We start from the raw sequence: 23,255 nt of genomic DNA on the forward strand, positions 1-23,255 counted from the left end.
CACCAAAAACTTTCTAAGGAAACTAAGTATCCTTGACATAAGAGGGAAGGGCCTTGCACAGACAGATTAATTGTGTTTAACAGCAGGAAAAGCCTGGAGAGGGGAAGTGGCCGAGTTGGAAGAAGGCTCAATAGAGGTCTTGGATCACTCGAGATGCAAATGGTGGATGGGAATAAAACATTTGCTTTCTCTTCCCCCAGAAGAAGTGGGTGCTGGTATCAAAAGGAAGCTAGGAGGTGGCAGAATCAAAACAAACAGAAGAAAGCTGGTGTTCCAACAGCTGAGCTTTGTCACTCCCTGCCAGAGGACGCTGCAGTTGCTCTCGATTTAGACCTGTCCAAGGAACAACCAGAAAAACTCATGGGAAAAAAAAAAAAAAAAAAGGACACCCACTGAATAACACTAAACACACAGAAGCTCTGCGAAGTACAGGCTTCAAATGGCTGGAAGCTTAGAGTACTATGGCAAATTAATTCTTGCCTTCTCCCTGTAGCATCTCACATAGGTCAACATAGGCTGAAGGCAGGCTGCGAGGCGAAACGGCCTTTTAAGTCTCTACCAGTGTGTATGTGCATATGTGCACACGTACACACACGACGACATGCACATGTGTGTAGCGACTGGGGTGAAGGTAGCCAACATCACCACCAAAATATTCATTCTGAACCTTGTAATAAATCAATCAAGTTTTCTTCCACAGGGCAACAACAGGCCAAAATCTCCTATTTAGCCTTTGAATCAGATATACCTGAAGAATCAACAGTTTCACTTAAAACGCTCTTGGAAAAAAGTGTTCCGACATGAATTCTGCTCCTTTTAGTTCGCTCTTGACAAGCTTCTGAGGGAAAAAAATAAATTTAAAAGAAAAATGAAGAGAGCAGTCACAGGAGGGCTGAAGGAGCTACGGCGTCAAACTGAACGGAGTAACATGAACGTCACTCAGGATCCACCGTGCGAGTCCACATCTTTGAGAAATAAAAGCCCACTTGTTTCTAAAGGACAGAAATGGGTCAGGACAGCACACAAACATTATGGCGCCTTAAAACGTCCTGTCAGACATACGTGCAATTATCCTTTTTGCAAAGAATTTTGGAGATTTCACTCTTCTGTTACTAAAAAAAGTCACAATTCCGTCTCGAAGCCTAAGAGGCACAGCAGGAAAGCTGCTGCTATTTGTGAGGTCTAACGACAGCAAGTTAAAGCTTTCTAGATAGTTAGACGATCACATGAAACTGGATGAGGTGCTCAAGACTTCCAGGTAAGTAGCTAAAACAGTGGCTACGTAACCTCGGGGACATTAGTCAAACTGAAAAAGATCTCTCTCTCACTCTGTGTGAGGAGGAGGAAAATGGGATATTCCCGAGCCTTCTTCCTGTCTGTCTTTCAAATTCCCCATATTTGTAATGTTCATAGGGTACTGTTAGATATTTCTGGCTGCAGATCCAATTACAGCTACTCAGCCATTACCACAACGTAGGACTGAACAAAGCAAAGAAGCTGCAGAAAAGAACAATTTTCCCAAAGCTTGGCTCTGCTAGTGGATGCCAGTACTTCTGGGGAGCCTGAGGTTTGGGGTTTACCTAGGAGAGCAACAGCTATCACGGGTATGACCTTATGTCCCTTGGCAGTTCCCCAGCAAGGCAGGACTGATGCAGCCTGATCCATGTCTAAGGATTTTGCGTAGCTGGAACCAGATGACTTCGTTGAAAAATACCCTCTGGAAAAGTAAAAAACTCGGAGACGATTTGGACAAATCTTATGATGAAGAAATGTAATAACAGCAACATAGAGAATAATCTCCTCGTACGTGAAGTCAGACGCCTAATAGATGCATGAAACCGGGAACCCAAAAGGACAAGAACATTTTCTTAAACCTGGTCTCGTTAAAACCACGCACCCAAACCAGAATAATACCTTCCTTAAAGAAAGCGAGGACGAAACGCTAGGCAGGCACTACCAGAACCACCAAAGGCACTAAGTCACAACCCCACAACCTCGGGGTGAAGTAACGGAAGTGCTGCACGGCTACAGCTGCACAATCCTGACACACCTCCTGACTATCACGCAGCCAGCAACAGTGAGCCTGCAGCAGTGCGCTGCAACTGAAATCCTAAATCATTGAGAGCTATTTAGTAGTTACGTTGAGGAAAAAGAGAGACAGCTAAGCTAATACACACCTCAATCTCACAGAGAACCTAAACTTTCAAATTTCAGTGCCCAGATTCAGCATGAAGTTTTGTAACATCCACACGGAAATTCAGTATTCTAACTGCTGAAAGAAACGCGCTATGTCGAAACTAAGAAGAATCTGCAAATGGATTTTTACCTGATTCTTTGAGTCCTCAAATCTTCTTTTTGGTAAACTCGGCTGAAAAATTTCAAAAGCAACGTACGAACCGGGAAGAGGAGATTCCGCTGCTGGTATAGTGTATATACGGCTTTTATCAAGGGTTCTGTAGCCACTAGAAAGAAAATATATAAAAATCTGAAGCAGTGATTCTAAATCTTCTGATTTTATACACACACAGAGAAGATCTATAATCTGTATCTGGCAACTGTCTACCCTTAACTCCGCAGGGAAGTACCAAAGTGTCAGAACTACAGGACAGACTCAGACTTACAAACCATTCAAACACGTCCTTCTTGCGCAGCTTGTGAAAGAGACACACAAAAGAACAGACAACTGCAAGCGAAAACTTCAGAACTTCTTGAAGACGAGGCAGCGCGCAGGTTGCGAGGTAGCCGAGAACCACCAAATTCCTGCTTTCCCAGGCTGCCTTTCATCCTCTCCTCCCTGTGCAGTAACTTCACACCAAGCTTCTCCTTTACTGCTCACCTGGGCTCCCCCGAACCCCGCTGTGGCAGCGCCTTCAGTTCTCGCTATACCACCCCTTTCTCCCTGCCACGCACACCAGCCTTACCGGCTCTCCTCGCCCTTGAACCAGCCGGCTCCACACCGCATTTGCTAATTCACCAGAAAACACGTACCTCAGGAGGTCACCGGCAAGCCCCTGCAAAGAGAACTGCTCAACCACGGCAACCTTTCCCTCTCGGAAGCTCTCATCGGCCACGCGTTACCACCAGGCTTAAAGCAGCGTAGGGAAGGTCTGTCCTCGTGACAAAGTCAGCTAAACCCAGCCAGCAGGCGCCCAAGTTACGACAGCGGGCTGAGAAACCGGCCAAACGTTTTCTTTGGAAACCAGAGTAAACCACTGGATGTAAAACTTAACAGAGCACGGGGAAGTATCTGAATTCAGAGAAGACAAGCCCGGAAAGAACGGGGAAGCATCTGAAAACTTAAAGAGATACGTGAAGGGTATCAGACCCGACTCAATTTGTCTCAGAAGAGCCTGGGCTCCCAACGAATTCACTGCTGTCAGACACACTTAAGTAGCAGCAGTCGCTATCTTCATAAACCGAGACTGGGAAACCTTTGCCTTTCCACCCAGGTGCACAGAGCAGTCTCAGTAAGTTATGTGTTCAAAACCCAAAACAATTTGGTGTTCCACACCGAACAGAGCTACTGCTGCCCACAGAGACAGGAATGCTCCGTACTAAAAACTATTCTGGATCCAGTCAGGGGCTGGTCTTCATCAGCAAAACTCTTCCAGGGATCATATTTATCATATAGGGTTTCTCACTAAAAGGCACGCGATAAAAATCACCCGAAGTGGCAGGGTCATACTCGAACATAATGCAGGGAGCCACTCAGAAGTTGAAAGTTAACGTATTTGTCAACAGAAAAACGCATCCAGTATTAGAATGGATTTTAATTAAGACAAATTACTAAGTTATTTTCATTGCACCAGGAGCATCAACTTTGTCAGTTCACATACTCTTCAGGTGAAGACTCACCTTGGACAGCATTTCTTAAACAGAACACAGGCTTATTCTTAATTGAATAAGAGTTATACTTTTATGTAGTTTTTAGCTAATTAACAAACTGTTAACTGAAGAAATACAGTAAGAAATAAATATTCCAAGTGTGTAGAACGTTCAGCCACCTTCCAATAACTCTCCACGGCACGTTTTGTAAAACAGGTCCTACTATTTGAATCGCTTCACGTGAACAGAACAAGTTTAAAAACGGCAGCAATTTAAAACTGTATTCTTAAAAAAAAAAAATAGTACTTAAAAGGTCCACGTTATACAGACTTCCAAAATGCAGCCAAAGCCCTCATGATTTTTAACACATTTCAGTTTTAATTGGCACATGGCAAGCTTCCTTCCGAGGTGGCTGAGTGTGCTTTCTTCACTACTCGACGAAAATCTAACAAAAATACGACGAGCAGGCAAGCTGCTGCTGAAGGCAGAGCTGAGATGTAAGAAAGGAGCAGAGCTCCTCGTTACAGGCAGCAGATCCAGAGTTTGATCTTCAAGAGCGGAGGGGAGAAGCCTTCAGACGTTACAGCTCAAAGCTCCACACGACAAGGTGGATACGTGCATCTCACCCCAGCATGAACAGCTCCTCCCTACAGGCCACCCTGAAAAACGTGGCTGCAAAGACACCACCATGCTTTCGTGGCACAATGCGCAAGAGGTTGACTATGGTTTTATTTAACCTCTCATTCATTCAGTAGTTTGGCTGGGGTTTTCTTCTGTCTACACCTCCCCTCTTTTGATTTCCATTGCATCCTAACAATAATTTTGATTGTAATGGTTCATTTTTTCTTTTGCATTGTCTTCTAAAGATGACACACCTCTCCAGATCCTTAACCTCAATGCCACACAGGCTTTAAACAAATCAGAGTTATATTTTTTTGTATGTCCCATCTTTCGCAGTATCTTCTGACACAATGCAGTTCTGAATTTCTACAGCACCATCAAAAAAAAAAAAAAAAGAAGGCAGAAAGCTTTTCTTCTTCCACAGAATCACATAACAGTTGAAGTGGGAAGGGACCTCTGGAGGTCATCTGGTCCAACACCCTTGCTGAAGCAGGATCAGCTACATCTCTGGCTGTTCAAGACCACGTCCAGATGGCTCCTGAATGTCTCCAAGAATGGAGACTCCACAGCCTCCCTGGGCAACCTGTGCCAGTGCTCGGTCACCCTCACAGCGAAAAGGCTGTTCCTGACGCTCAGATGGAACCTCCTGGGTTTCAGTTTGTGCCCGTTGCCCCTGGTTCCTGTCACTGGGCACCACCAAAAAGAGCCTGGCTCCATCTTCTCTGCAGCCACCCTTCAGGTACTTACATTGATGAGATTCCCCCCGATGCTCCTCCTCTTCAGCCTGAACAGGTCCAGCTCTCTCGGCTTTCCTCACAGGAGAGCTGCTCCAGTGCCTTCATCACCTTCGTGGCCTTTCACGGGACTCTCTCCGCTACATCCATGGCGCTCTCGTATCGGGGAGCCCACAGCTGGACATGGTACTCCAGGCGAGGCCCATGCAGAACACAGGGGGAGGATCACCTCCCTCAACCTACTGCCAACGCTCCTCCTAACCCAGCCCAGGACACCACTGGCCTTCTTTGCCACAAGGGCCCATTTGCCCGCTCACAGCCAACTTGGTGTCCACCAGGACCTCCCAGGTCCTTTCCTGCCAAGCCGCTTTCCAGCGGGTCAGCCCCCAGCACGTGCTGGTACCTGGGCTCGTTCCTCCTCGGGTGCGGGACTTCTTGTTGAACCATCAGCCCATTTCTCCAGCACGTCGAGGCTGTGTTTCCTCTATAGCCAGTAAATGGATTATAATCCAGTACCTAGTCAGGCTTTTAGTACTGTACAAGGATTATTTTGAAGGAATGAGATCAATCATCCACACAGACAGACACAGATTTGGAGGTAAACAATTGCAGTGAAATACCTGAACCTTTACAGGATCAGCAGACAAGATCTATGCATGTTAATCTTTCACCATTTCATTTAAGCTTTTCTTAAGCTTACTTATTTTCTGCATTCCTGAGGAAAATCAGGGCACTAAACCGGCCACTTTAGTTAGAAAAACACCAGCCATTATCCACTATCTGGTAAAAGTTTTGTAGACAAAAGAAAAACCAACGTTTCATTACAAGGAAAGGCATGACGTATCCAATTCAACAGTGTAACAATAGTTTGGAACCTAGCAACTCTCCTGCTTTAGCTCAGCTGGTGAGACAGGCACATCTCTGACTTCCGACTATTATCTGCCTTCTTTCAACAGCAAGCTAAATTTGGAGTGCAGGTAGGAATGAGGAGTTATTATCTTTGTCATCAGGGACACAGGAACACACAGATTCCCAATTAAAATGGATTTGGAAGGAGACACAACCAACTGCCAAAATATACTTGAGGGACATTTGACATCTTTGCATCTTACAACACTAACAACGAAACTTGCTGCTACGGGAAAAGCATTTTCTATGAACTCCACTTGGCTGCGTGGTTGTAGAATTCCCTTCTACCAGCCCGGTAACACACAACAGACCCCTACCACCTTTAGATTTACTCAAAAAACTCTTTCTTTGAGAAGTTCTACACTGGTTGCTTAACAGACATGTCTATCAAGGTCTCCTCTGGAACACAACCAAATAGTACTTGAAAAGCAACAAAAAAAAAGAAGCCAAGCCAAAATATGGTACTGGTCCTGTGAGTCACAGCTGGAAATATGTTTTTCTCTTGGAAAAGGATTCAAACCAAACACTTTGGAAAATATTCTACAGCAGCTTCCATCAGAACTATCTTGGCATTTCACGTCATCACAGAACTAAGTGGTCATCTGACAGTACTCAAGGGATTCTACCAGCTACACAATTAAGGATTGGAATAATTTAAGTGTCATTCACCTCTACACCCTAGTAACTATTTTTTTCAACAAAGAAAAGTCATCTTCCTATTTACAAGAATATATTGAGTAAAAACAGAAAACAGGTACACAAATATATTACTACTTTGCATATTAATAGTATGAACCTAACAGCATTCCTACAAATCAAGCCATTTTCAACGCTACACGTGGGGACATAACCATGAAATTCAATTTACCAACAGACAAAATATGTTATGATGCAACAACTGATGATGTAAGATGAAGTGACCTGAAAACACTAGCATAACTCAAGCTGTCAGTGCACAATTTTGCTTTTCAGAAACTACTTGTACCTTACCTTTGTTCTGCTGTATTTGCATGAGTCTCCAAGTCACGCCCAGCAACCTGTTCACCTGCTTGCTATTGAGCTTGCTGCCATCCTGAAGAGTATCTGTCACAAATTTCCTTATCATGTCCAGCCAACCAGAATCCATCTGAAGCGTTGAAGCGCTTGCTAGTGAAACCATTATGTCACACAAGGTTAAGTTCAGTAGAAGATGGTCTACGCTGTTTGAGGATGTCATACAATACTTGTTGCTGGGGGCGAAGAAAGAAAAGAGGGAGATTTTTTAAAAACAAATATTTTGTGTCTTTTAGTATACATTACTTTGGCAGAAAGTAGACTATGTAGAAAAAAAAATGCTAAGTGTTAAAGTTTTAAAGCCAATACACATTTTAGAAGTCTTCACATTTGACATCTGGATACGTGAAATTCTTTGTTCTGCCACCAAAATACCCGTTTCTCATATTTATAGCAGCAGCAGCAACACTCAAAGCTCTAGATTGTATCTCTATGGCTGGTTTCTCCCGCTTGGCATTTTTACTGGGGCCTAGCAGCACTTGCAGGCAACTGAAACCAGTAAAGGAAGGGTGAAAAATTCAATCCTTAGTTTCAGTCTCTTCTGTGTTTCTTCTGGGAGGAATCACACAGATTTTGTCATTATTACACAACGACAAAAAGCACCATGGCCAGCACAGAGAACTCCATTTATGTACTTTTTTCCAAACGCATGTGGAATCAGAAATACATTTTTCACCATCACGGTATTACACAGGACCACCCTGTTGCCCTACAGAGGTTCAAAAGACAAAATTAAGGGATATTAAGAGAGGAACCAATGGTATTGCAGCTTGAAATACAATGGTACAACTTCTCTACTCGCTGATTAGTCACTCTCAGTGTACAAGAAAAAAGTGACAGCATTTACCTACGGAGGGCTGCACAACATGAATGCCTACACTGAGAACACAAGGTAGAGCTGTGGAAACAAAACGACAAAAAGCAGTTCAGCCTGCACTAACGTAACCGCAGCGACCCTTCAGTTCAGAGCCAACCATCACAACACGAGCAAACAAACCTCAACCTGTCGACATCCTTGACACACGGCATAAACGCTAATAACTTTTTCATGGTCAGAGTATGTAGATCCCAAGCACTACCAGTAATACTGTGGTAAGTTCCTGCAACATTTTGCAAACCGAAGAAGGAAGGAAGCCTCGAGATGCCACGCAAGGTTTCCAAACGCAAGCCTTTAACCCCATATATTGGTAAGGAAGGAAAACAAAAGTAACTATTTTTATTGTCACGGCATGAAGCTAAGTTTCCAGAAGTCTTGAAGTAACAGTCAAAGTAAAAGCACGTTAAAAAGTTTCACGTTTTCCCTGCTGTACCCAACAATATATATAAAGTGCAAGAATGGGGCAAAACTTAGTAGCAGAGTGAAGAAGGATCAACAGAAGTACGGTTCGTCAGGAGCTCCCCTACAAGATGAGAAAGACAAGCCTAACTACTAATCCTGAGATTTTCAGTTTCAAGGAAGGGTGTTCAGGTCAAAACCTGGAAAACTAAAACAGCTTTTGGCTTTATGAACTTAACGGGTGAGAATGAGCTGAAATGAAAGCCTTTAACAAAGAGCTCTGCTGCACTTCTGATCTACGTGCCCTTCCAGGAAGGGAAACTGCCACAGTCAAGATATCAAACAGGATTTCAGACTCAAATACACCCACACCATGGCAGACTTTCAGTATAAAAAGAAGTCCTTCTACTACTGCGGCTCCATCTGTAGTGGCACAACTTGCAAGTCTTTGAAACCCAGACAGAGACTGGTTGATCCCCCTGTCCCTGCAGCAGCGTCCTGCAGGGACTGCAGTGGCACAGAACGACTCCAGAACAGACTGTGTGTGAGTAGAGCCTCACATCTGGGAGCTGAGGGGGGAGACAACCTGCTACTGGCCTGTACCAGAATAAAACTGGTGCACCTGATCTGACAGCTCAACAGTGAAGAAATCCGTGAGTGTTTGGCCTCCCCTGCTGCAGTCCTGGCTTTGCCATACAGGACAGGCACAACGTGTCCCATCTCCCCTCCCAGCTGTATTTATCCAGCCCTGTAATACAACTATAAAAGAGCAGATGTGGGTGAAAAAACAAGTTTTAGCTATGTTTTGATGTAATTCATGCAGAAATATGAAACCAGTCAGACTAACAGAAATCACCACTCAGCAATATGCAAATCCCAGATCAAGTGTTCAATAAAATACTTGCATTTCTCCCTAAGACAGCATTTCAGTTTCTACTGGAGGCTATTCAGATGACTTCCTATAGTGTATTTTTACAAAGTACAATCAAAACTTCTCAATTCAAAGCAATGCCACCTTCCTGTAAAAACCTCTCTACCGATCTTCAAGGAATACACAATAAAAAGTTTTCTTTTCCAACATTAAAAACTTAATAGTGGATAGAGCATATGACTCGCATTGTCTCACTTATCTTGTGAAATTAAAAGCTGTAACACGACATTGATTTTATTCTTACCCTTTGCACGAATCTTTCTTTTTGTGCTTTACTGTTTCTTGTAAAGAATAAGGAAAATGACGCATGAAGTGGTGCTTGAAATCAACAAGGTAATTCATTCGAAGCCACAGCTCCTGTTAAGGGAAGCAGGTGATAGACAGAAAACATGGTAGTAAGCGAAATGCATCAATACAATCATCTGCCAAAATCCATTATGGGAATCAATGAAAAACAGGAACTTCAGCTTCTATTTGCAAGTTTTCCTACACATTTACATTCGGGTCTCCATGTGAAGTCCTAGGCGTGAACCTGAAGGTCCACAAAACGAGGGAGTAAAACCCTAAGTCAAGGCTGAGCAACAACGTTTAACCCAAACTGGATCAGTGTAATTCCTAGCACATATTAATGCAGATACACACAATACTAAACCAAGTGAGTTACAGATGTGAATTGGAAGTGCTTTTAAATCAATTTATCAGGATACTTTAAACCAGAGTGAACTCTGATTTACTGGCAGTGACTGTCCCGAGTTTTCCATTACGACTTATTCTGACACACCCTCATCTTTCCCCATCGTTGCTGTACTTGTAGTTCAAAGCCCACTGACAAAATGTTTTCCAGTAGCCAGGTCACCCTTACAGAAAAAGGAGTCTTTTTGATAGTCAAAAATAAGTTTACTTTACGGGTTGGCAGACAGTCGCAGTCACCATTCCACAAAGCGCCCAGCAGAACTCATCACAAAATAAAGGCTGCATTGCTATCAAACTGGTGAGACTGCATCACCTTTTTGATATTCAAATATAAAGAACAGAGAAGGACCGTTAAACTATTTAAAAGATTAACAGGCTTCCACTAAGCATATTCAGAGTGGTTTTCCAAAGTGTCTGTAATAACCACCATGGCCTGTAAGCCCAAGGGCTATTTCAGCAAAGCTTCCATTTTCAAACTGAGCCGTTTGAATGTATTTTATATACAAAGGTGACTGTACAGGAAAATAAAAAATAAACTGTTTAGCTTATCTAGAACACGATATGTTAAAAAAACCCAGTTGTCTGGACATCAGAATTTTTTTTTTTTTCTCCACAAAACACCCTAAGCTCATAACACAACTGCGTGTCCCCAAACCAGCTCGCACGGGGACACAGCAGCTCTCCTCTCATGCGACCAAGCGCAGGCCCCCTATGGCTAAGGGCAGCAGCTCTGCAGGACCCTGCAGAAAAAGGCACGGGGCAGCAGGCTGCCACACACGTTCACCTGGCCAGCTGCCTGCTCCCCGCCTGCTGCCAAGAGGCCCCCTAGAAAAGATGAAGGGGAAAAAGGGGAACAGTGTGTTTGGCTCAGATACACAGCCCGAGGGATGGATTCAGTGTCTGTTGGGTAACACTGGTCTAATGGAATGATTCCAGGTGTTTTCCTATTATTCTACGCGTAGATTTTTGTTTAGCAAATGGACCTACAGTCCTACACACAGGTAAAACCAAGAGCTGTCAAGACATTCCTTCCAACTACTTCCCAAATGGAAAGAGTGTCCTTTCTCCAGTTGGCAAAATCCTCAGAAGAGCAGCAAACATGACCAAAAAAAAGGCAATTAATTCATTTACCAGAGACAGACAAAATAATTAGGGAAAACACAACTTCAAGGCTATTTTCCAGAATCCTTATTGAGGTTTGTATTCCATGTCTCGTGACACTACCCATCATGACACAACCACGCAGGTCGCACCAGGCAATCACAGCATCTCCTACCACCGCTATCCTCTACCTTTCCAAGGGTTTAGGGTTTGCTCATTTCTACCCCCCGTCAGTTTTTTCAACACATAAAAACAAGGAACAACCAACTCCGTTGTAGGCTTTGTTCTATTCTAGAGGTTATCTGGGGGACAAAACGCTTCTCTTCTCCAACACCACTTTCAGTTTCAAAAGCTTTTGTGCTGCAGCCTGTCAAGGATTCCTGGAGACTATCCGCGACCTCACTGCTCAGGTCAACTGATCCTTTTCTAGAGTGACGTGACAAAACCCAAACTCAAAATTCTACTCAACACCTCGGCTTTTCCTCTCTTAATAAAATATTTCCACTACTTCCAATCACCAAAACACTAGTTTCAAACCAAAACAAAATGGTCATTATTATGCCATGGATCACTTCTCCCTTACCATTTTGTACGTTTCATCATGTCGCTTTGTGAGTTTCCACAATAAATGTATTATACTAAGCACTTGCTGCATAAGCTGCTGAGATTCTGATTCCAAAAGGTTGCCAAGAATGGGAGCTGATTGTGCAGGAGATGCTTCAATCCAGCACTCAATCAGTAATGGAATTATTATCTCAATAAAACCTTTTAAGTTTTCGGCCGAGGACAGGCCTTTTTCTGCACTGTCCATTACACTTGCCAGAGACCTAAACAAAAAAGAAAAAAGATAAAGATCACGCCTTTAAAAACAGATTAGAGCAATACCACTTCCCTGCTTTCTGAATAAAAGCAAAAATTACTTTTTTAACACATTAAATGCTTGCTTGCTTCCTTGCTAGATATTTCAGTAAGGAAAAAAAGGTATTTCAAACCATCTACAACAAACCCACTCCCGAGTCCCCCTGCAAGTTTGTGTGCTTCTGTAACAACTTCGCTTTCAGTATTTCTTTCCCCATTATTATACAGAAAGTTTATGAAGTGGAGAAATACGATCTGCATTATCACATCACCTTCAACCAACAGATAAGAACTCACGGCACTCGGCACAACAAAATACAAAAGCGTTAAGTTTTCAGCTCCTTGGAGCAAAATAAGGAAGCTGATCACAAAGTACTGTCAAATGCGTGAGGTTTATTACAGTTAATAACCATCTCCAGCTGTAATAAACATAGTGGTTGTCATAATATGTAAGTACTGGGGGGGGAAAAGCATTCTGCAAAAACACAACGTTGGTTCCCATCTGACGATTAACTATAACGCTCTGGACAGCAACTAGGTGGAAAATAATTACAATTACTTGATAATGAAGTTAGACAAAAGTTTAAATTTAAATTTAAACAACAAAGTTTAAATGAAAAGCACATCTCCCAGAAAGCAAGAAAACCGAGGACTCCTCCTCCCCTCCCCCCCCCCTTTACAACGCACTTCATTTGTGTTTCAAAAGGAATAATCAGCACCAATGACCAAACCCTGCTCCTGGATAAATTCAGGATATTCGTATCCATGTTAAAAAGAAGGTTCTTTAAAGGAAGAACCCCCTGAATAACTCTTGCTAACTTTAAGCAATACAGAAGCTTCTGAAAGGGTTTCCAAATAACAAGAGCCCTTTTAAAAAAAAAAAAAAAAAAAAAGAAAAAAGGCAACAATAATTTCCACTGATGATTTCTGACATTGTTTCTTTTCTGTCATGATTTTGTTTTCTAACTTCCTAATATACGTAAAATTGGTAGGCTGAACCTCCTGTTAACCTCCTTCCTATTTCAGTGGATGTTCTCTGAGTGATTCTTCTTTACATATACTCCCAAAACAGGTTCTGAAAAACTATTTGCTCTCTTTCCACAGACAGGCAGAGAACTTCTGTTTACAAATGATTTTCATTTCATACTGGATTAAAGAGGTAAAGCAGTTTTTCCTGGTCATCCTGTCATTTCCACATTACCCAATTAGTTAAACCCTTCGACGAAGTGAGATTTCTCATGCTGCTGCAATCATCTACAACATGCACATAACAGAAAATTTTACCCTGTCACTTCTCTCCGGTTGAAATTGGTGTCTCAAGAAAACTACTAAACCAAAACAAACCCAAATATTAACCGAATGGAAAAGAAGTGGGGAGAAAACATCTGCAAAGGAATAAGAAGAAAGTGAGAGACAAATGCAGGCTCTTTTTCAAGGAAGGCAAGATGGGAGAAAGACTTTAGATCTCCAGCACAAAAGAAAATGGACAAGCGGAAACACAACTGGTCAGTTTTGTCTTGTACCTACCACAGCTATCAGACATCTTCAGATTCCATAAAGCCTAGCATTAACTGCAGCAACCAATACACGCAGCCAATGTAATTTGGCTTATTTGTCCCTTTTGTGTTGCTCTCTGTCCCTTCCATGCCACAGACACTGCAGTAAGGACACCAGTTTCCTTCAGACTTCAAAGAGTGTTTAGGGCGGACAGTTTTGACTTAAGACACTTAACTCTCAGTCATCTAAAGACAGGGCAGACAGATCCCACCTTCCAGCTATAACCACATGAACTCCAAAGCGTCACCGGACAAGCCAGTTGATGCTGAGACCAAAACCTCCCTGAAACAGCCCGGCTGTCCTGTAAATGCTACACATGGCAGGACGACACGCTCAGCTGAGACTCTGAAATGGCAGGAATTGGCTGAAATACTCTGAAGCAGCGGCCAGTCTTTAACTGTTTCTCTGAAAACAATACCTGACATTACACCAAAGCTCTGGAATCCAAGCAATTTATTTCTGGAACACAAACAAATCCCCCCATTAAACAGCGAACAGCGCACCAAACCTGAGAAGCTGCCAACACACACCTGACGATTCCTCCCACAGCCTAAACGCACGCACCCAACTATTTCAGTGCTTTTCTGAAACAAGGGATGGAAAGAGAAGGCAGGATCCGTGCCAAAGGGATACTCCACCCAGCTGCCGAAAGCATTTGGGCAAGAACCCTTAACGCGGCTTCCACGCGCTCCTGCAAAAGAAGCCCCCGTCTGTCGAGATAAGACACCTCCAAATCTTCAAGGTTAACAACAAAAGGGGTAAGTAAATTCCGATTGCCAGTACCAGATGATGACAAAGTATTACTGTAAGCTGTCCAGAATGCATTCGATTAGTGCAATACCCTTCGCAACACGGTCTCACTGGAACTGGGAGGGCTTGAATTAAAGCGTTAATCTTTTTGTCACGTATCCGTTATCACTACTCTTTAACGGCAAGGTGGCTCTCGGAATCACTACAAAGCGTATTACCTTCATATGGGCATGAAATACCGTTGAGGGGAGTTGCAAGATATTTGTGTGCCTCTTAAGGCGTCATTTTCTTTAAAATGCCAGTATTTTTATCAAGCAGGACCAAACAAAAGAAAACCATGTAACACATCTGCCATTTGACAGTAAGAGGACAACAGAAATTCAGCAAAGGGAAGTCAAGGAAGCGTAAAAGAAACGGAAAACAAGGAAATAACTTTCTGCGGCTTAAAATAGGAGAAGTCATTGGAAGTTAATAAGCTTTTATGGCTCAGAGTCTAAGCCAGGTTACTGTCCTCCTTTTTTGTGTGCACTGCCAACTGCAGCAAAGACCCACTCAGTACACCAAGTGAAGTGTATTTTCCATTTCTATCTGAGGCACAGGTCACACCATGCACATTTATCCACTATGCTTCGTCTTCCATTTTGGTCTCTCAAGTCGTCTTCGCTTTTCTCTGCGGCTTCATTCTGTCCTTTCTAAGCAGAAACGAGCAGCTCTACCGTTTCTCTGCAGCACCACTTCCAGTCCAAAAAAAAAAAAAAAAAAGATGACAGACCCTGGTATCACCACGTTGAAGCTGTGAAGGCTTTCCCTTCTTCCACATCTGAAACGAGTTTGATGCAAAAAGCAGCACAGTCAGCATGTAGGGCAGAAGATGTATTCTAATCATCTCCTAATTCACTGTAATCTTTAATCCACAGACAGCAGGAATACCCAGCACACAACAGTAAATAGTAAAGCCTTAAAGAGTTGTTGAACCATCTGGCATTCCAAGCTCAGTGTCCACATTTTTTAACCAAATACCAATACTGCCAACTGGTTCTGACAATCCCTTTCTGCAATCACTAGGTAAGCGGCGAGGTGCCATCCCTACCCAACAAACTTGCGTGATTAAAAAGACCCAGGAACTTCAACAATTCAGCATACTAATAGCGGTGTTTGGAAGCCAACTTTTTAAAAAACAGAGTTGAAACTTACTTGCAGTATCGCTGATGAGGCCGTCAATACACGCACACCGCAATTAGTTACTTATGGTTTGGTCAACTCATTATCTGTAGTTAGGACTCGATTATTTGTGCATTGAGTTCTTTAAACAAAACCACACACACCGTTTGAGATTTTGGAAGTGCTCAAGGAGCACGACAGATGTTTTGCACCTCTGATGAGAGGTAATTTCTGCCCTTGCAGTAATGGCCACAGCGGAGGCCCGGGAATGCCTGTAGCAGGCCCCAGTTGGGATTGGAAGAGACAGAATTAAACATCTCCAGATTACCAGCAAAGATGTCAGGGGCAAACACAAAAAAAGATTTCAGCAGCAAATACAAAAGCCAACACAGTAACTTCTGCTCTTAGAACTTCACGCTTATCCACTGAAACAAGCTGTACTGGCCCTTGGCACAAAACGAGCATACCAAAAATACGCATAAATGCAACAAAACGAGAACGTTTTAGTACCTTCTGCAGATGCCCCTTCTCTTGCCGTTCTTCTGCCGTCAGCTTGCCTTGCCAATCTCGCCTTGGAGTCCAGCAACGGTTCCTTCTAATCTTCTGGCCCCTCCTCACGCTCGCAAACGCCTTTTTGAAAGTATTTATAACCACAAGGGGATCACGATGTTTCACCACAATTCAGCTCCTCAGAAAAGCGGAATCCAATTCAGGTGACACCAGACGTTACAGTTTGTTTCCCGACCTTGGATACAAGGCACCTACAGCTATTACAGGGCACAGTGTATCACACGTTGCGTATCATTCAGGGCACGATACAGAGGGCTCTGACACACGGGGGTGGTCCACAATTGTGCACTCTGACCGCGGAGATGAAGTCCGTGGGGCGGTTTTGTGCTCAGCACTGGACCACCCCACCCACCTCGAGCGGGCTTCACTGCTCTGGTTTGCAACGACAGTTTTGCCTACAGCAGATATTGCTGGTCATGACTGAATTCTCAGGCTAACAACCACTTCTATAAGCATCAGCTGCAGAGTTTACTTTGCTTAATATGCCCTTCCTGTCCCTACCACAAGTACTGTGCTGTCTAGGAGAGCGGGAATGGTCATTTGTGTGTCTCCACAACAGAGGCAGAGAGCACCCCCTAACCTAGGCCAATACCTGTGCTACTGAAAGAGAACGCCTCTTCTGCATTTCATTATTTGAAGACATGAGAGGGACACAGCAATGGAGCAGGCAGGGGGGTTTATATTTATACCCTGTTCTGTCACTGACCTCCTAAATGAATGTGGTATAACTGCTTTACACCCCTTATTCAGTCTCCCCCAGCAGTAAGACAAGCATTGCGGTTGCTCTTCATACCACCTTGATATCGACAGATTGGAAGTGCTGTGTAACAGCTAAACAGTGTCTGGTTTTCGAGTCATCATTCTAGGTCTCCTACCAGCAGGTACGTGACACCCACAGTAATGCAGATACACGAGAACGCCGAGGTTTAAAAAGGTACCATAAAGTGGGGAGGGAGGTTCCCCTCTAGATTGAGGAGTGGGTGAATCAGAAAGGAAGAAGTCACGTTGGTTGGTTATTTCTCCCTCAACTTCAGCTCAATCTGTTCAGAGTACTACCAAGAGACACACAAACCTTCCTGTGCCTAAGCACACTGCGCTTTCCTCGGTATTCATCAACGTGTCTCGGATGAGACACCTTTTGTCCATAGTGAAGACAAACTGGTGAACGGATTGAAAATATGCAGAACTGGAAACTCAGCAGAACTTCATACAGTCAGACATATCAGACATGCTGCCCTTTTTAAAGGGAGTGATATTCAAAGAAAATAAGACTCCCAAACTTAGGATAGACTCTTGAAGGTAAAACCACAAAATTTCAGCAAAATTAATTACCACAGTGTAAGCAACAAGCTTATGTTCAACGTAAAGAAATTTGCCTGCTCGCCCCCAAGTCTGACAGCCCACATCAATCTGCAGCCCTCAGTTTGCATTCCAAAAACAAAAATAAAAAAAATGCTGGAGTTGGTCTTCCAAAATTTTTACAAATAGCACAAAATAAAGCTTTTATTTGATAACGGGAGAGTTCATGACACACATACAGCACGGTGATCTGCTGAGCATTTCCGTATGTTTCAAGGCACTGCAGTAAGACTGCCCATTACACTAAACGCCCCAAAATATGGCTTGGGGACAATCCCACCACAAAAATTAAATCATTGTCTTCAACAGCAACAAACCAGTTTAACACTGTGATCATACCGCTGACATTAACTCCCGGATTAGTGAACATTTTCTCACCTCAGTCTAAATGACGAGTTGATCTTTGGTCGTAAGCCGCCATTTTCAAACAGCTGTATATGTTGCTGATTATTTGCATGGACCTTCCACGTTACGTATACTGGGTTCCTCACAGAATGAGGGCTGTCCTTTTGTTCTTGCAGCCCCTCATCCTCTATTTCAGTGGATCCATCGACCACCGCTTGGAGAAATTTCTTGAGCCTGGTCAGTACATTCAACCGCCACTGCTGAGAAGTCACTCTGCGATTCGGGTTAACAGAGAGCATCCAGGAAAGTTTCTCTCTGCTTTTCAGTCTTTTTGACAGTTGCTGGTGAGAAATAAGCTCTACAAAATTCTTCAACAATATACTGCTGCGGTCTGTGAGAAGAGCTGGGTACGCTTCCAATAAAACGTCCAAGACTTTCAACGAATCTTCCTGAATTCCCTCACTGATATGAGTCATGGCACTGGAGAGATGGGCACTTACCAAAGGGAAAAAAGGAGCAATCTGTTCTGCTCTGATTTTTGAAGCCAAGAACTGCAGCAGGTGAACAGCTGCTCCTCTGACACCCGAATCCTTGTCTGTAAACACAGCTGCCACCTCACTTATTATACTTGAAAGGTGTGCATCAATTACAAATGGATACTGAGACAGGAGATCTTTGAGCCCAAGAAGCGCGTTATGCTTCACCCCAGGACTATAGTGATGCATCTGTGAAAGCAGATCCTGAAAAGACAGACACGTACACACTTGCCATTATCGTGGATTTCAGCTCTTTAAAACTTCCCCACTTATTTCCAGCACGTTATTCTTAACCTCTCAAGAACACAGAATCTGCTCTTATGATGTACTGCTGCTCATTACATCGTACGTTCAGAACAAATGCCATATTAGTTTAGAGCATAAAAATTAACAAATCATCAAAAGCCAGTGACAGGGAAAACAAGATACCAGGACTTGTCCTTCAGCTAATTAGATATGCCTCATTCTTAAGGAGTTAAAGACTGACTTAACAGAGGGATGACCAAAGACAAGTCCTCTCACACCCGTTCTTAAAAGTAGAACTATGAAATCTCAATCTCAACAGCTTTCTTCAGTTTAAGCAGAGCGCTGCAAGAGACAGAAGACGATGCAAAGGAAGGAAAGCAGCAGCACCACCCAAAGACAGAGAAGATTTTTTTTTTAAAAAAACATCCTCTCAGGAACTCTACTTTTTAAACCTTGTCCTCAAGTTACGATCCAAGACTTTCATAAACTGAGTGTTAATCCTAGATACTTAAATCAGCGTGAAACTTCTGGGTTTGCACTGCTGAAAACCTTTCCCCTGGGTTATACGCTGGTCCAGCAACTGGAGTCATTAAATTCATGGGTCAGCTTACTGTCAAGACCGAAGAGGCTGTATTCAGATACTCTGTGGGGTTTTTCTAATTAATTTTTAAATAAATATTTTTTCCTAAGCTCCAGTAAACACAGCAAACCTAGATAAGCAACAAGCAATTGTCTGTCGTTTCAGAACGCAACGTCACAGGATACCTTTATGTTAAGTTTTCTATTTTGCGTTGGAAGCACTCCATCTTCTTTAAGCTGCTCAGGAATTTGTATGGCCTTTGTTTTGAAGGTAGTATCAGTTGCATTCTCTAGTTTAGGCTTTTTTTTCCCAACTTTTAATTTCACTTTCTGGAAATCTTCTTGATGTTTCCTTTTTTTAGTCATCCTGATTCTCTGCAAAAAGATATTCAGAACATTAATTTGATCAAATCACTATAAACAAATATTTTTTCCACCAAAGAGCCACAACTTCCTATCGAAGGCTACTGGTTTTATGCTTTACCCTACGCATAAACCAGTGTCCACTCCTGCACCAAGACGCTAGGCTAAGCGCACACGCAGACTGCTTCAGTACAGCTGGTTTTCTGGTGCCCAGAAAACATTCTGCTGCTCCTTTCACTGTCTTTGCTCTGAGAACTGTTTTACTGAAAAAGCCCATGACAGTATCTGCATCTTCCAGCGCTTTTTCAGATTCAGTTGTTGGCTTGGTTTTGTTTTAAAAAGTCCCTGCCAACAAAGGAATTTTAAAACATAGTTGACTCTTCTCAAGACAAAAGGAGCTCAGTGAACTGCTCTATTTCACTTGCACATTGGTCACCAGCTCCATCGTGAAGAGCACGCAGCCTGCACAGGTAAAACCACGGGTTTCATCAGGCTTTCGTGGGTAACCGCAGCGTACAAGGATCCAAGAACATTTCCACCACACGCTGAAAAGTCCACTCTGCGCATTTAAAAAACTATAAAGAAGGGGCTGGGTGGGAAGAGGTTAAATGGGCACATCCAGAGTAAAAAGAGACTGAAAAACTAAGTTGTAATTAATAAGGCATAAGAAACAAGGTGGTGTGAGCAGCTGTACTTAGATGTACCAGAACAGATGTACAATAACCGAAACAAATTGAAACATCCACTTCAGCTCCTGAATGTCCTTTTGGCTTTGACATACCCGTACTGATGAAAGTACTCTGAATTGTACCAGATGTAAAACCAAAACACCAACAGACACCACACCACGGGTTTCTTTCCTTAATCTTCCTCGATCTCTGTACTTCTAAACCCATTCGTAACGAAACTCCAGAAGCTGATCTCACCACGCTCAACACACAAACTGCACCCGGATTTCTGCTAGTTAAGACCATGAATCCACAGTCTGACGACTCCTAGAAGTGGCTGTAGAGATCACTTACAATATAAAAGTGGGGGTGGACAAGCACAAAGCCATTATGACATTGAGGTTTAACATCTAACAACTTTCTAACGGTAACTGGTAACCTATAGAGCTGGAAATCCAAATACTTCCAGGCTTCAACGTAGGCAGAATAAAGCCCCTGTTGTCAGGGATGTGAACTTTTTGTTTCCTCTCTCTTTCAAACTGCTCTTTTTTAACCAGGTTTTGCACATTCTTAATACCGGAACCATACAAAACCGTTGTGAACACAACGTCCCAATTTTAAAGACCAAACTACCGAAGAAAAAACAAATACAGCTGACTAAACGCAGAAATTTCTAAACAAAATCTCCCAACAATGATTCTTTTACAGTGGGTATGAGCACCATTCACTCTAGAAAACAGAATTCTACAGCTGGTTTTCCCAATGGACTTCAAACTGTAAATCTGTGCTGTATTACAGTATTTCACACACACATCATCAGGATAATCATCAAAGAATGGTTTAAATCCAATTGTCATCTTCCATTCTTTTAAAACAACTTAAAAAACTGATTATACAAACATTTGACTACAACTTAATCTCTGCTTTTCACACGCTAGCTTAGAACAGCTCTACACAAGACCACTCTAACTGAAGCCTGAGTTTAGCATAAGTAACCCACCAACTGAGAGGGCTTTAAGCATACTTGGGGTTTGGTGCCAAAATAAAAAGGTCCTTTAGTGCCCAACTATAACAACTACGGTTTCATACGCTTCTAATTTTCACCATAGGCACCTTTTAGGGAAGAATTACAACGAGATCTTCATTACTTGGTTGCAAGACATACAGAAATAGCTAGAAGCTTTTGACTTGAATGTTATTCCCACTTAGGAAACTTGCTTTAATGGGGATATTTAGGAAGCCTCGCTCTACAAGATGAAGTGTTTGGCTTCCAACTAGCATTAAAAACTTTACAATGCAGGTATGCACACACCTGAACAAGATCAATTAAGCTCTTTTAAAGGAGGAGGCTTATAAAAGATACTTTCTCCTACTAAACCAAGGCAGCACAGTTTGTCTTGCACTGTATGTTTTGGAAATAATTTACTGGGAATCTAAACATTTCCATTTCACACGCACCACGCTAAATCTGAGATAAAACAGTGACAAACCCAAGCAAAAACACACACAGTGTCTCATAATAAGATGTTAAGCAAAACCCTACACGGCTTATGAAGGTACGTAAATATTTTAATGGAACTTCTTACTGAAACGACTCTTTGCCTTTTGACTCCAGCTGTATTTTCGGCTGGCCCTCCTCCAACAGGACTGAGTGGAGCACACCTAACAATTCGTGCACCGCTCACAGTTTTACAATCCAAAACACTGAAATAGCCTCAAATCAACACTGGCTTCCTCGAACAGACAGCTGTACGCAGCGCTTTTCAGGGGTCACCCAGCCATCCTTGCCTCAGGCTTAGGGAAACAAAAGGGGAACCAAAAGGAGCCAAATATCCTCAGGGGTCACCCGGCCATCCTTGCCTCAGGCTTAGGGAAACAAAAGGGGAACCAAAAGGAGCCAAATATCCTCAAGGGTCACCCGGCCATCCTTGCCTCAGGCCTAGGGGAACTAGAAGGAGCCAAATATCCTCAGGGGTCACGCGGCCATCCTTGCCTCAGGTTTAGGGAAACAAGAGGGGAACCAGAAGAAGCCAAATATCCTCAGGGGTCACCTGGCCATCCTTGCCTCAGGCTTAGGTGAACCAGAAGGAGCCAAATATCCTCAGAGGTCACGCAGCTATCCTTGCCTCAGGCTTAGGGAAACAAGAGGGGAACCAGAAGGAGCCAAACATCCTCAGGGAATCCTCCTCCCGCCCCACTGACAAGCCCAAGCAATCAGGAAAATCCTGAGGAACCAGGTACGTGCCTCAACTCCTCTCACCCGACGAGGATCTCCACCCGGGCGAGCTCTCTCCCGGCAAAGGGCAACGCTCCCTCGCCGCTCCCTCCTTCCCGAGGCTCCGGGGCCGGGCAGCACCCGCCCCTCACCGCAACACCCCCCCCCCCCCCCAGACACCACAGCCCGTCCCGCGCCGCCAACGCCGTACCCCGAGACGAGGCGGTGCCGAAGCGGAGGCGGCGGCTCCTCCCGCAGGTCTAGGCCGTTAAACACCCTTCCTCGCCGTCCCGGGACATTTTTCGGCTTGTTCCCGAAGAGCCGCTTCCCTCCGCTCCTACGAGGCGTTTAAATAAAGCGCGTTAGTGCCCGCCCGGTGCCGGGGAGGCCGCGAGTTCGGCTCCCGGGAGCGCCCCCCCGCCCCGCGGCTCCACCAGCGGCAGGCGAGGCGGGAGCAGCGGCGGAGGGAAGCCGCCGGCCGAGCGGCAGCACGGGGGGAGGTGGGGCAGGGGGAGGCAGCGGACGACGACAGCGACGGGGAGGGGGGAAGGAGGCCGAGAAGCCGAGGCCGCCGGTTCCCCGGGGACCGACACACCCGCGGCTGTGCTCCCGCTTTCCCGCCGCCCTGCGCAGGAGCGTGCGGGAAGAGGGCGGGTCACACAAAAGGCGGCCGCCGGGGGGGGGGGGGGGGGGGGGGGGGGCAGGGCAGGGCGAAGCGAGGCCGGCGGAGCCAGGGCCGAACCGAACCGGGCCGGGCCCCGCCGCCTCCTCCCGCCCCGTCACGGCGCCGCCGAGCCCCGCGCGCCCCGGCGCCGGCCACTCACCAACCACGCGGCAGCGCGAGCCCCCTTCCGCCCCCGAGAGCCTGCCCGGAAGCGGCCGCCCCACGTGAGCGGCTGCGACCA

At 44.3% G+C, this 23,255-nt stretch overlaps 1 protein-coding gene across 1 annotated transcript in view; it reads right to left on the reverse strand.

The window, feature by feature from the left end:
• TEX10 (testis expressed 10) overlaps positions 1 to 19,474 on the reverse strand; it is a 51,804-nt gene extending 32,330 nt beyond the window's left edge. Inside the window, exons 1-6 of the mRNA XM_086468971.1 lie at positions 19,291 to 19,474; positions 17,777 to 18,483; positions 11,727 to 11,970; positions 9,594 to 9,706; positions 7,080 to 7,318; positions 2,327 to 2,462 (exon numbers count right to left, since the gene is read on the reverse strand). Of these exons, the coding sequence (XP_086325097.1) occupies positions 2,327 to 2,462; positions 7,080 to 7,318; positions 9,594 to 9,706; positions 11,727 to 11,970; positions 17,777 to 18,483; positions 19,291 to 19,470 (1,619 nt within the window). The 5' untranslated portion in view covers positions 19,471 to 19,474. The remainder of the gene's footprint in view (positions 1 to 2,326; positions 2,463 to 7,079; positions 7,319 to 9,593; positions 9,707 to 11,726; positions 11,971 to 17,776; positions 18,484 to 19,290) is intronic.
• Between the last annotated feature and the right edge of the window lie 3,781 nt (positions 19,475 to 23,255).

This window comes from Leptosomus discolor, chromosome 8, assembly GCF_034619465.1.
Source record: "Leptosomus discolor isolate bLepDis1 chromosome 8, bLepDis1.hap2, whole genome shotgun sequence".
NCBI lineage: Eukaryota > Metazoa > Chordata > Aves > Leptosomiformes > Leptosomidae > Leptosomus > Leptosomus discolor.